The sequence below is a fragment of the Microtus pennsylvanicus genome, chromosome 14, assembly GCF_037038515.1.
Source record: "Microtus pennsylvanicus isolate mMicPen1 chromosome 14, mMicPen1.hap1, whole genome shotgun sequence".
In the NCBI taxonomy this organism is placed as follows: domain Eukaryota; kingdom Metazoa; phylum Chordata; class Mammalia; order Rodentia; family Cricetidae; genus Microtus; species Microtus pennsylvanicus.
Window position 1 is genome coordinate 30,536,990 of NC_134592.1, and position 12,319 is coordinate 30,549,308.

General features: G+C 45.5%; 2 protein-coding genes across 7 annotated transcripts in view; both read left to right on the forward strand.

Moving 5' to 3' along the window:
- The first annotated feature begins 120 nt into the window (after positions 1-120).
- On the forward strand, positions 121-10,572 carry Acyp1 (acylphosphatase 1). 2 transcript variants are annotated; one of them, XM_075947435.1, is made up of 3 exons: positions 121-283; positions 6,045-6,136; positions 10,172-10,572. In XM_075947435.1, the coding sequence occupies exons 1-3, from the start codon at positions 136-138 to the stop codon at positions 10,385-10,387; spliced, it is 456 nt and encodes a 151-aa protein (XP_075803550.1). In that variant the 5' UTR covers positions 121-135; the 3' UTR covers positions 10,388-10,572. The 2 variants fall into 2 exon arrangements, with proteins under 2 accessions (XP_075803550.1, XP_075803549.1); XM_075947434.1 differs by lacking the exon at positions 121-283 and adding an exon at positions 5,655-5,786.
- Positions 10,573-12,103: 1,531 nt separating this feature from the next.
- The window catches only part of Mlh3 (mutL homolog 3), a 34,037-nt gene continuing 33,821 nt past the window's right edge, over positions 12,104-12,319 (forward strand). For all 5 annotated transcript variants that reach the window (XM_075947569.1, XM_075947570.1, XM_075947571.1 and 2 more), the window contains exon 1: positions 12,104-12,195. The gene's annotated coding sequence lies outside the window, so the exon portion shown is untranslated. The remainder of the gene's footprint in view (positions 12,196-12,319) is intronic.

The following is a 12,319-nucleotide window of genomic DNA, read 5'->3' on the forward strand; positions in this document are numbered from 1 at the left end:
TGGGGTAAGAGTGCCGGCGGGTCACTTGACGCAGGGTGCAGCCAACTCTGCAGCTCAAATCAGCGCTGCCCTTGGGGCGAGGGGAGGAGAGGCTTTTCTGGGGCTACATCAAAGAACTTGCATTCCTTGAGAACGATGCTCCCAGACCTTAGGGAGAAGGGTGGAGCCCCTAGATGGGCTGCGGAGTCACCCTGCCACAAGATTCGGGGATCTGCCCGGCTAGCGGGAGTGGGACTGCTGATTGCCCTTCTGAGCGCACTTGGCTGCTGCTCCCAGGCCCCAGGTAGGGCTGCAAAGCTCCAGGCTATATGCTCCTGGGCTGTTCTCCCCTTGCAATGCTTTGGCGCTTGAGATCAGATTTACTTTTATTTTGTTACGTGTTATCGTCCCAGGGTAGTTTCTAAGGCCAATCTAATTATGATACTATTATAATGTTTTACTCTTACGAGGTAAATCTGACCGTTTCTACTTTGGGCCCCGGAATGACTCAGCCAAATGTAATGATAATAAAGTTAAGTACCAGATCGCCAATAATGAGCGTAGCTTGATTTCAACAGTAAATGATCCCCTGTAACTTTTCGACATCAGAAGAGGGTTTATTTGTCTTCTTCGTGCTTCAGTTCATTTGGATAAGCTTTTTGGAACAGACAGCTCAGTTTTTTCCTGTAACTAAGGAGAAGATTCGTGCACGTGGGAAATAAAGTGGACAGCAGTCCCGTTAATCCTTCAAAATATCAGATGTCAGCTTTTCTGTGCTACAAAGAAATTCCTTGGTGGGCTCTCTAGAGCAGATTGTCGGTCGTTGTTTTCATTCCCAGTTGTCCCTTTTGCCTCTCCACACTGCAGACTTTTCCCAGTGACTCGGGCCCAGGGAAATTTCAGCTTCTCCCTGCTTAAAGTCTTCTTCTATGGCTTTTCCCTATGCATCCATCCCTTTTAACTACTTTCAGGACCCTCCGTGTTAATCTGTGGTTTTAAAATATGCATGACTTCTTCGTGCAAAAAAGTTTCACTTCGCTGGACTCCCTTCCTACTTGTTTCTCTTCTTCTTCTGTTTTGTTTTGTTTGTGTTTGTTTTGAGACAGGCTCCCTGTCCAGCCCCCTGGCCCTCCTGCCTATGTAATCAGCTTGCCTCAGATTCCCCCAGGCTGGGATATAGGCCTGCACACACACACACACACACACACACACACACACTTTTCCTTATTCCTCCTCCTTGTCCAGGCCCCTGCGGTCTGACTTCTGCTAGCCTGTTAACTGCACAGTTATTCATGTCCTTCCCATGAGTAAAGGCAAGAAGGCAAGCTTCTATTTCTGCAGCCTATTCGCTGGACGGTGTTGATCATTCATTGCCTTAAAACTCAATTCCCTATAGTGAGATTTCATTTATGTCTTCTAAATAAAGCCGCCTGAAGACCAGAAGGTAAAACTAAACCATTAGAAGACAGGCTGTGGTGGCCCACACCTTTAATCCCAGGATTTGGAAGACAGAAGCAGATGGATCCCCGTGAGTTCAAGGCCGACCTGGACTACACAAGACCAATTCAGAAATAGATTCTGGTAGTGGTGGCTCATACCTTTAACCTTGGCACTAGAGAGGAATATAAACCAGGATGAGACAGGAACTCTTTCTCTTTAGTCTGAGGATTTCTTAGAGATAAGAGCTCTCTCGTGGCCGGCTGCTTTGCTTTTCTGATCTTCAGGTTGAACCCCACTCTCTGTCTCTGTTTTATTGTTCATGCTATCCTCACTACTCCTGTGTCCTCTTGCTCTCTTCTTTCTCAGCCTTGCTCCATCTACTTCTGTTAAGGTTTCAGGCATGTATACTTTCCCCCTCATTGGCCTCCTAAGTTTGGATGTTCTTCCAAGCACTCCTATTTTCCTTGTATATGCAGTTAGAGGCATTCTCTTCCTTATCTCTACCCAGATGCTGAAATCTGGAATTTTGTCTATGTTTATTTTAACATATTCCTTGGGGAGCTGGGGAGATGGTTCGGTGGTTAAGAGCACTGGCGGCTCTTCCAAAGGACCTGGATTCAATTCCCAGCACCTACATAGGTAGTTCACAACTGTCTGTGGATCCAACACCCTCATACAGTCATATACGCAGAAAAAACACCAATGCAAATGAAATAAAAATAAATGTTTTTTTAAAAAATATCCCCTGCTTAGCGATAGTCTTCTCAGTTATAAATTTCTAACTACTCACCTGTCACCTTCTCACGACAGCTTCCCAGGAGCCCCAATCCATGGGACCGAACACTGGTGATCTCCATATTCTCTGCCTGCTGTTTCTCTATTTCATGTCCTCTCCCCCTCAAAGCATACATCATCTTCCTAGCTCTTTCTAACCATCTCTTCCAACTGACCTACAAATTCTACTGCGTTTACAGCTGCAGTTTTTTCTCATAATAAGCTGTATCCTCTCATGCTCTGCCTGTGTTTCTTGTGGGATGGATGGCTTTACCCTCTTCACCATCAGCACCTGCGTCCCAAATCTGTCCTTGTTGTTTTCTAAATGAGGATTCTAAAACCTTCTTTCCTAGCTTTCTTGAGATATTAACAGGGCTTGGGTTTACAATCAGTTGTAGAAGGTATACTTAGAATGCACAGGACCTAGATTCCATTCCCAAGCAACAAAAGTGTGTGTGTGTGTGTGTGTGTGTGTGTGTGTGTGTGCACACACAGAGTGGGGAAGGGAAGGAGGAAGGAGGGAGAGATTACTAATTAAAAAGTGTATATAGGACTTTGGAAGCATGTACACTAAAAATTGATACTAAGATTAGCACAGCTCCTGCTCAAGAATGAAACAGAAACCGGGCGGTGGTGGCGCACACCTTTAATCCCAGCACTTGGGAGGCAGAGGCAGGCGGCTCCCTGTGAGTCTGAGGTCAGCCTGGTCTACAAAACGAATTCTAGGACAGCCAGGACTGTTTACACAGAAACTCTGTCTCAAAAAGAAAAGAAGCAGCACAAATTCACAAAGTAGGTCTTTTAAAACTCGTACACATTGTGGTTGTGGAGATCGCTTAGTCAAGACCTGACTCAGTTGCCAGGACCCACATTTTAAAAAGCCAGACTTGGTGGCACAGATTTGTAATCCTGCTTCTGAGAATGCAAAGACAGGTGACTCCTGGGCTCCCTGCCAGTCAGTCTAGCCTACTCAGCAAGTTCTAGGGCAGTGAGAGATGCTGCTGTAAGAAAAAAAGGAGTTGTATCTGGAGAACGCCACTTCAGGTTGTCCTTAGGCCTCCACATGCGTGTCCACATACACACATAAACAACAGGAAGATATACAAATCATATATACATACTTATATATATAATAATGTAAAATGTGGGCCGGGCGGTGGTGGTGCACGCCTTTAATCCCAGCACTCAGGAGGCAGAGGCAGGCGGAACTCTGTGAGTTCAAGGCCAGCCTGGTCTACAAGAGCTAGTTCCAGGACTGGAACCAAAAGCTACAGAGAAACCCTGTCTCGAAAATCCAAAAAAAAAAAAAAAAAAAAGAAAAAAGAAAAGAAAAAAGAAAAAAAAATAGTAATATAAAATGTGAGGTTTTGATACAAGTATACATTGTAAAATGATTAAATTTAACTAATAAATCATTCTGCCTTTTGATCTATAGTTTCTCTTCCATAATGATTCTTTTTTTTTTCTTTATTTGGTTTTTTTGAGACACGGTTTATCAGTGTAGCTTTGGCTGTCCTGGAACTCACCTTGTAGAGCAGGCTGGCCTCGAACCATTTTCTATCTTCCACATTAGATGTAGAATATCCCTGTAGTCCTGTCTCCCTTTAATAACCTGAGGCAATCTCAGGAGCTCTCAACCATGGCTGTGCAGTGGGAAGCAATGGGAATAAAATGTGGGCGTATATATTCAGAAGGTTCCCCAGAGGTCCTGACGTGCACATGGCGGTGAGTGCTCCCGGCTTCATCACAACCACTTTTACCTTCTTGCCGACGGGCACAACTTTACCCACAAGCTGGGGAGTGGTAGAAGGCCGTATTTTGGGAGTGGACTTTGGACTGGCTGCCTGAAACTAAATCCTGGCGACATCACTTTCTGGTTGTGACTCTGTAACTATGGAAAAATGCGGTCTTCTCCACAAGCCCTTTCTCAGTCTTTCCAGTCAGAATTAATCTCTGCTTCTTCACAACGCTTTCTGTCTTGTTATAATGCAGGGCTGGTTCGTGAGGAACTCCCAAGAATGTGTATGAAATGCATTACCACATTGCACATTATCTTGTCATTCTGTGCTCACATTTGTCTATGATAAAGAACTCTTTGAGGGCAGAGATGATGTATCATTCATCTTCGTACACCATATGGTGTTCTGTCCATATGATGCTTAATGGGTTTGGAATCTATAGGGAAACTTATTTTAAATGAGTTTTAGAGAAATGACATCAGTCGGATACACTGTTTAGTGTTGTTTTCGAATATTGCCAAGGACACCGTCCAGTCCAGCCCCTTCACCTCCCAGCAGGAAGGCTTCAGGACTCTGTAATGGAGAGCTGCTGCCATGGTGGATCTCCACAGCTACCCCAGCAAACTGTCTCCTCTTGCCCAGTCGGCCAACCCGACATATTAACAAATGGGACTGGTGTTGGGAAATGATCTAATATATACAAGCAACCCAAAAGGAGCAATAAACATCACACACAATTTGTTTCATACACATTTTTAATCCTAAGGGTAGCTGAATTCCAATGTATACGCGACAGTTCTCATTTTAGCAGTCCCCACCTAAAAACCCCTTCGTAATTTTCTCTTTCTAAAAGTAAATGCATGCAATTTGGTTATTTTGCTGGATTTTTTTTTTTTTTTTTGGATTTTCGAGACAGGGTTTCTCTGTAGTTTTTTTGGTGCCTGTCCTGGAACTAGCTCTTGTAGACCAGGCTGGCCTCGAACTCACAGAGACCCCCCTGCCTCTGCCTCCCGAGTGCTGGGATTAAAGGCGTGCACCACCACTGCCCTGCTATTTTGCTGGATTTTTAGATTCAGTTGAGATTCTGGAGCCATGAATCACTTGCATGTGCTTTATTATTTGTTTATTGTTTTATTTATGCATAGTCTTAGTAAGGTAGACTCTGGGTGGCAGCTTCCAAGAACCCAGATAGAATAACTTTATCGTGATATCTTGTGCATTTACTGTCCCTTCCTACCAAGTCCAAGTTATGCATGACCCAAAATTGGAAGAGAATTGGAAGAAAAAAAAACAGGCCAGAAAATGGGTATAAGCCTTATTCTGTTGATTTACTTATGATGCTTAATGTTTGTTGTCTGTCTCCCATCTCAAGAATGGCTAAACTACTCCAGCGCAGGATTCTGCTATTACAGTCAACGGATATATGCCAACAGCCCTTGCCACGTAGTAGGCAGTCATGTTACTGTTTAGTTTATGAGTGGACATATTCTAAGTGTTTCGTCTATGCCTTTCCATACCCACGTGGAAATGAGAGAAGAGGTACGTTTAGAGACAGAAAAGGGAGCAGACAGGCTGGTCAGTGAGCAGAAAGCCTGACTGTTTACATGATCAATCCAAATCCAGGTTTACCGGTCCTGAAGCCCCGCCCTCGGGCGGGCTCTTGGCCGATAACCTACCTATGATTGGTTAGACCTTGGTGATGGGCGTGCAGGCCGCGTTGAAGCCACACTCTAAACTTCCGGGAGCGGCGGTTATCTTAGCGCGGGCGGTTGATCTGGAGGTCTCTGGAGCGTTTCGGGCGCCTGGTGGGGAAGCCCGGGAAACCTGAGTGTCCGCCGCTCGGATCATCCAAGTGTCAGTGGAGGGGATTGCGGGCCGCATGGGGAGAGGACGGATGGCAGCAGCGGGGCTGCGTGGGTAGCGGGGTGAACAGGTGAAGGCCCTCGACCCCCTGGGCCTTGCGTTAACACCAACCCACCCACTTACTCCAGCAGTTCTGGGACCCTGAGATTCCGGAGAGGTCCCAGGGGTGATGGAGTATAGGTGCAGCCTCTTGTTAGGATGGGGTCCTGGCACAGTGCCTCACCTTGCTGCTTTCCTGGTTTCTGACAGGTCTGAGCATGGCAGAAGGGAACACCTTGGTCTCAGTGGATTATGAAATTTTTGGGAAGGTTCAAAGGGTGTTTTTCCGCAAGTACACTCAGGTATGTGTCCTATAGCCTTGAAGAGGTGTCGGGGCGCAATACTAGGTAATGGAATGAGGCCTTGTTCTGACAAATGGGAATTCGGAGAGGCTGGCTCTTTGGTAGCTTCAAGGGGACAGTTGCAGCTGGAGATGAGCGATGGATTGAGACTGTTTTGCAGTCTGTAAAACACGATGCAAATGAAAGCGGCTTCCGACTGGTTTCTTTCAAGCAGTGGTAAGGCAGCATCTAGACTCTTCTGAAGGAGAATACCCCTAAGCATCCTGTTGTACTGTCAACCAAGCCAAGTCACTTTTATAGGAAAGCTACTGTCAAGATAGAGATAGCATTAGGTGAACTGATCACACTGATGTAAGTTATGTAATCACCGTCATACCCACCGCAAGTTTGCCCCTCCAGCATCCTCTCAAGACCTCAGTTTCTTTTTCGTTCTGTCCTTGAACAAGAACAAGAGCATCCACCCTTTCTAATGTCAGTTTTCCTTATTAAAATACCTTACCAGGCTAGGCGTGGTGGTACACACCTTTAATCCCAGCACTCAGAGGCAGAGGCAGGTGGATCTCTGTGAGTTTGAGGCCAGCCTGATCTACATAGCAAGTTCAGTTCAGTACATCAAGGACTACATAGAGAACCCTTCTCTCAAAATACAAAAACAAACACAAAACTCTATTCATTCCAATATAGGTGTTAACATCAAAGGTGAGTCTGGTATTCCCCTTATAGTAATGGGGGTATTTGAGGGAATGAACAAACGTGGCAGCCTCTTCCTCTGTTTCCCTAGCACTAATCTCACCAGTGCACAAGGGCAATCTCAATTTCCCTTCTGCCTTCAGCAGAGGGCGATCAGGCTGTTGACTGCCCAAATCATGTGCAACCCTGCCTAGTAAGATGCAGATCTGGCCAGGCGGTGGTGGCACAGGTCTTTAATCCCAGCACTCGGGAGGCAGAGGCAGGTGGATCTCTGTGAGTTTGAGGCCAGCCTGGTCTTTAAGAGCTAGTTCCAGGACAGGCTCCAAAGTTACGGAGAAACCCTGTCTCGGGGAAAAAAAAAAGGTATTTGTCCTTAGCACTTTCCTCCAAGTGTCATATTGCTGAGACTGTGATGCTGAAAACTCAGACCTGAATCTCTGAAGAGGGAGTCAGTGGTCAGTACCTCTTACTCTACTAACTGACAAACCCAGCTTTCTGTTTTGTGTTCTTTTGTGAAGCACCTGTCAAATGCTGAAAGTCAGAGCGAGGTTTGAGTTAGCGTTACCACTGCTTATGCAGGGCAGGTTCCTGTGATTTCGTAAATGGTGGTGACATGCTCATAGAGGAATCTACGTTGTTGAGGAAAAGGGAACACATATTACAGGGCATCTTTCTCTACCTGCCCCACCTCCACCCCAAGTTTGGAGACAGTTTAGAATACAGAAAAGCAAATACTGATAATGAAAATGCTGTTTGGGGACTCTTCTTTTCTTTTCCTTTCCTTTCTTTTCTTTTCCAAGACAGAGTTTCTCTGTATAGCTCTAGCGGCAGTCCTGGAATTGGCTGTGCAGACCAGGCTGGCCTCGAACTCAAGAGATCCTCCTGCCTCTGCCTTCAGAATGCTGGGATTAAAGTCGTGTTCCACCACTGCCTCGCTTTTAGAATTTTTTTCTATCTGTAGATTTGTAAGCATTTGTTTTCTTTTTCTTAATTATTATTATTATTATTGGTTTTTGATTTTTTTGTGATAGGGTTTCTCTGTATAATAACCATTGCTGTCCTGGAACTTACTTTGGTCTCAGGCAGCCTTGAACTCACAGAGATCCATCTGCCTTTGCCTCCTGAGTGCTGGGATTAAAGGCGTGCACCACCATTACCCAGAAACTTTATTTTTTTTTAATTAAATAATTTTTAAATTTTTTGTGTATTGGTGTTTTACCTGCATGAATGTCTGTGTGAGAATGTCGGATCCCCTGCAACTTGAGTTATGGACAGTTGTGAGCTGTCTTGTGGGTGCTGGGAATTGTACCCAGGTCCTCTTGAAGAGCAGCCAGTGCTCTTAACCATTGAGCCACCTCTCCAGCTCCCTCATGTTCAGCTTTAAAGACTTTGTGATTACTTATTAGAGAGAAAAAAGAACATTAGGATAAGGAGCAGCAGGATTGGAAAGGGAATTGGCATGAGATTCCCTTTAGACATGAGCTTTACTGGGAGAACCTTGTGACAGTGGGGGTCTGTGGCCATGCCTCGAGGTAGGAGAGCTGTATGAGAGACAGACAGTACATCAGATCAGGCAACATGTCAGGGCTTACAGGCTTTCTGGTAAGGTGACTCAGTGGGTAAAGGCACTTGCCACCAAGACCGGTGGACTGAGTTCAACAGTCCCCAGGACCCACGAGGTGGAGGAGGGGCGGGCCTCTGCAGGCAGTCCTCTGACCTCCACACTGTGCTACGGTATGCACGCCTCATCCTAATAAATAAGTAAATGTAATTTAAAAGTATGTTTTTGTAATGGAAAGGAGTATTGTTAAGAAAGGTAACCTAGGAGCCTGGGGAGATGGCTCAGCAACCTTCACTGTTCTTCCAAAGGACTCAAGTTCTGTTGCCAGAGCACACATAGGGTGGTTCATAACCACCTCTAATTCTAGCTCCGGGAGCCTGGCACCACCCTCCTCTGGACTCCATGGGAGCCAGCACTCAACACGCTCACATACTGCACTCTCTCTGTATATGCATATTAAAAATATCAAAAAAAACAGAGATAGCCACCACAGATGGAACCTTCAATAAAACCCCCCAAACAAAAGAAAATATCTGACTCTTCTGTCTTTTCAGTATTAGAATTTGTCAGTTAGTTATTTTAGGATTTAGTATAGGACAGTCTACAGGAGTAAGAACATGGAGGAACGAGAAACCAGATAGGACCATATATTAGAGGCTGTGAGCTCTGAAGCTATAACACAGCATGGCTTTTTAAATTCTTGGTCCAGAGAGAGCTGTAGCAGGGACATGGCCTGGTTTCTCCAGGCTGCCTGTTTGGTCTCTTAGAGCAGCCAGTGTCGTCAGTGGCCAGGCCCATGACTTAACAAGTCAGATGGAAGCATGGTAGCCACAGGGCTTCGTGAACCCCTTAGTGTTAGAGCCCAATCTCGGCTGCTTTCCTTCTCTACCAAATAGGACAGAAAGTGGGCTTTTGGTGCAATGTAAACATGTTGGGTTAGAGAGACCTCTGCAGTAAAAACAACGGTTGTGTTGCCCAGGAAATTGTGAAATACTGTGTAATGATCTTTAAAGATACAAAGGATCGCTTCATCTGGATTCATTTACGTGTGGTCCTGGCTAAAGGCAAAGGGAAGGATCAAGTAACTTCAAGCTTTTTCTGTTTAATGCACCCAGTAGATTGCTGATTAAGAGACAAGAAAATGAGGGTTGGGGTATATCTTAGAGCTGTTATACTTGCCTAGGTAGCATGTATAAGGCCCTAGGTAAAGCCCCTGTACGGAAAAACAAAACAACACCCCCCCCCACAAAACCCACTCAGGGTCTCTCCCACTTCAATTTACTTGGCTGGGCAGGATAGTGCACACTTCTAATCCCAGCATTCAGAGGTAGGAGGATGGCTGGAAGATTGAGGCCAGCTGGGACTACCTGATAAGTTCCATCTAGGTCAGCCAATGTTACATAGTGAAACTGTCTCAAGAAAAGAAAAGAAATGAAGGAGCTCTAAGGCCAGGAGCCCAGAAGAGTCAGCCTTAGGAAAGCATTTTAAAGGGATCTTTCGGGGCTTACTCTTTAGTCCTAACCGTGCTCATTACTGCATAATGGAAGTTGTCAGGAATTCAGCGCTGAGTTTTGGAGAATGAAAAGGGAAGTGGAATCGAGTAGCTACTCTTGATGTTAAAGTCAGCCACAGGATTCTCCTTGGTGCCTGCTTTGATTTTTCTGGACAATGTCAAATTAGTCTCAGTGGTTTGACTCCAGGCCAAGATTCTGGCCACAGAGTGCAGCCTCACTTTGTTCTGTGCAACCTCACTGGATCGCTCTTTCTCTTCTCTCTCCGCTTAGGCTGAGGGCAAAAAGCTAGGTTTGGTAGGCTGGGTCCAGAACACCGATCGGGGCACAGTACAAGGACAGCTGCAAGGCCCCATCTCCAAAGTGCGGCGCATGCAGGAATGGCTGGAGAAGAGAGGAAGTCCCAAATCCCACATCGACAGAGCGAACTTCAACAATGAGAAAGTCATCTCAAAGCTGGATTATTCAGATTTCCAAATTGTAAAATAATGACCTGAATTTAATATTTTCAAAATTATCTCCCTTCTTTTTTTTACTGATAAAGCACTATTCTGTGCTCAGTATTAGATTTTATAAGTTATTTTAGCTGTGCATTTGAAAGTTACCGTGTATTACATGTATGATGGAATGCAATTGTGTACAATTCTAACCAATAAAACCACACTAGAACCTTATGCTTATTGTGCTTAAATCTTTAGTGAACTTTTGGGCAACATGATGTATTCGATCAGTGTTATGAGAGGAAGACTTGTCGTAGTTTAAAGAGGTCTGAAGGGGAAGAAGTGACTGTGAGAGTCATTTCTGTGAATTGTTACTCAGTTTCTTCAGATTAAATGTGTGGAAAGAACAAAGCCACCAGGTCTGGCTGGAAGTGTTCAGATGATGTGCTGGACTTTTGGCTTTCAGGTTCTTGGAACATCCGCTTTCATTGCTTTTCCATGGGTTAGAAAATCACATAAAGTAGTTATGGGCTGGACTCTGTTCCCTCCCCTCATTTGTATGTTCAGACCCTAACCCAAGTACCAATCCTGCTCGACTGGTGTGTGTGCTCAAAGAATGTGAAGACAGCCAGCTGCAACCCAAGAAGAGGCTTCAGAGGAAACCCTGGCTGACATCTTACTCTCAGCCTCTTCCCAGAACCGGCAGCGGAAAAAACTGCTACTTAAGGCGCCCAGCCTGTGGCCTTTTGTCATGGAGCCCTGGCAAACTGAGCAATAATCAGAATCTTGTTCCTTGGCCTCAGAAGTCTGATTTGGTTTGATTAGTAACTAAACAAATACATACTTATTTTAAAGTTGGTCGTAACTTCCATTAAAGGGAGGAGGGGTGGCCTGGAGAGGAGGTTCAGCAGTTAAGAACACTGTTAGCTCTTCCAGAGGTCCTGAGTTCGATTCCCAATGCACAACTGTCTGCAACTGTAGTCCCATGGGATCAGATGCCCTCTTCTGGTGTGCACATGTACTTACAGACAAAAATCCATATATGTAAAATACATAATTCTTTTTTAAAAAAAAGTTGCAGGGCCCAGGAGAGGAGGTTTCAATGAAAATGAGACAGAAGGCAAAAAAGTGAGGCTAGTTTAATAATTCCCAAAACATTCTCACTGTGCTGTTAAGAGTTCTGTTCTCCTTCACTTAGGAAAAAGCAGTGGTGGTATTGGGAAAATTTAAAAAAAAGAAAAAAAATCAATGAAGGGAATCCTGGCATTCTGATTTGCAAATTAAGTGGGTAGAGGGAGGCAGAGGCGGGGGATCTCTGTAAATTCGAGGCCAGCCTGGTCTACAGAGTGAGTTTCAGGACAGCCAGGGCTACACAGAGAAATCCTGTCTTGAATAACCAAAGGAGAGGGCGAGGGAGAAGAGGAGGTCTGACTTCTTAGCATTAATTCTAAGAACATTCTGCATTCTCTGATGTCTACTTGCCACCAGGTCGCGGCAGTATACAAAACCAAAGGCCACCTTCGCATAGTTTACAATCTAGCGAACAAAGACTAAGGAAACAAGTAAAATATAAGTGGAACGAAATATTAGTACCTGCAAAGAAAAAGAGAACGAGAAAGGGAACAAACCAAAACTTACTGGAAACAGCCTATCACCCAATACCAAAAGAGACTAGGGCGCGAGCACTAATTAGAACTAGTCAGGTGAAGGAGCCAAGTTCTCAGCCGGGCCACCTTGGCGCCTGCGCACGAGACGTCGTGCAGACCCAGGCTCGCGGCGTCTCGGAAGCGCATGCTCTAGAGCGCGCGTCCGGCATCGGAAGCGGTTGGTCCCGAGAGTTGATGGAGGAGATTCGAGGTGAAGGGGGAAAGCGCGTGTTGAAATCTGGCCCCGTGAGCCCGTCTAACACCAGAAGAGCTGTGGTGACGGCCGCGGGCCTGCCTGGAGGAGCGTGGGGGCCCCACAGAAGGAGGGGCCTCGG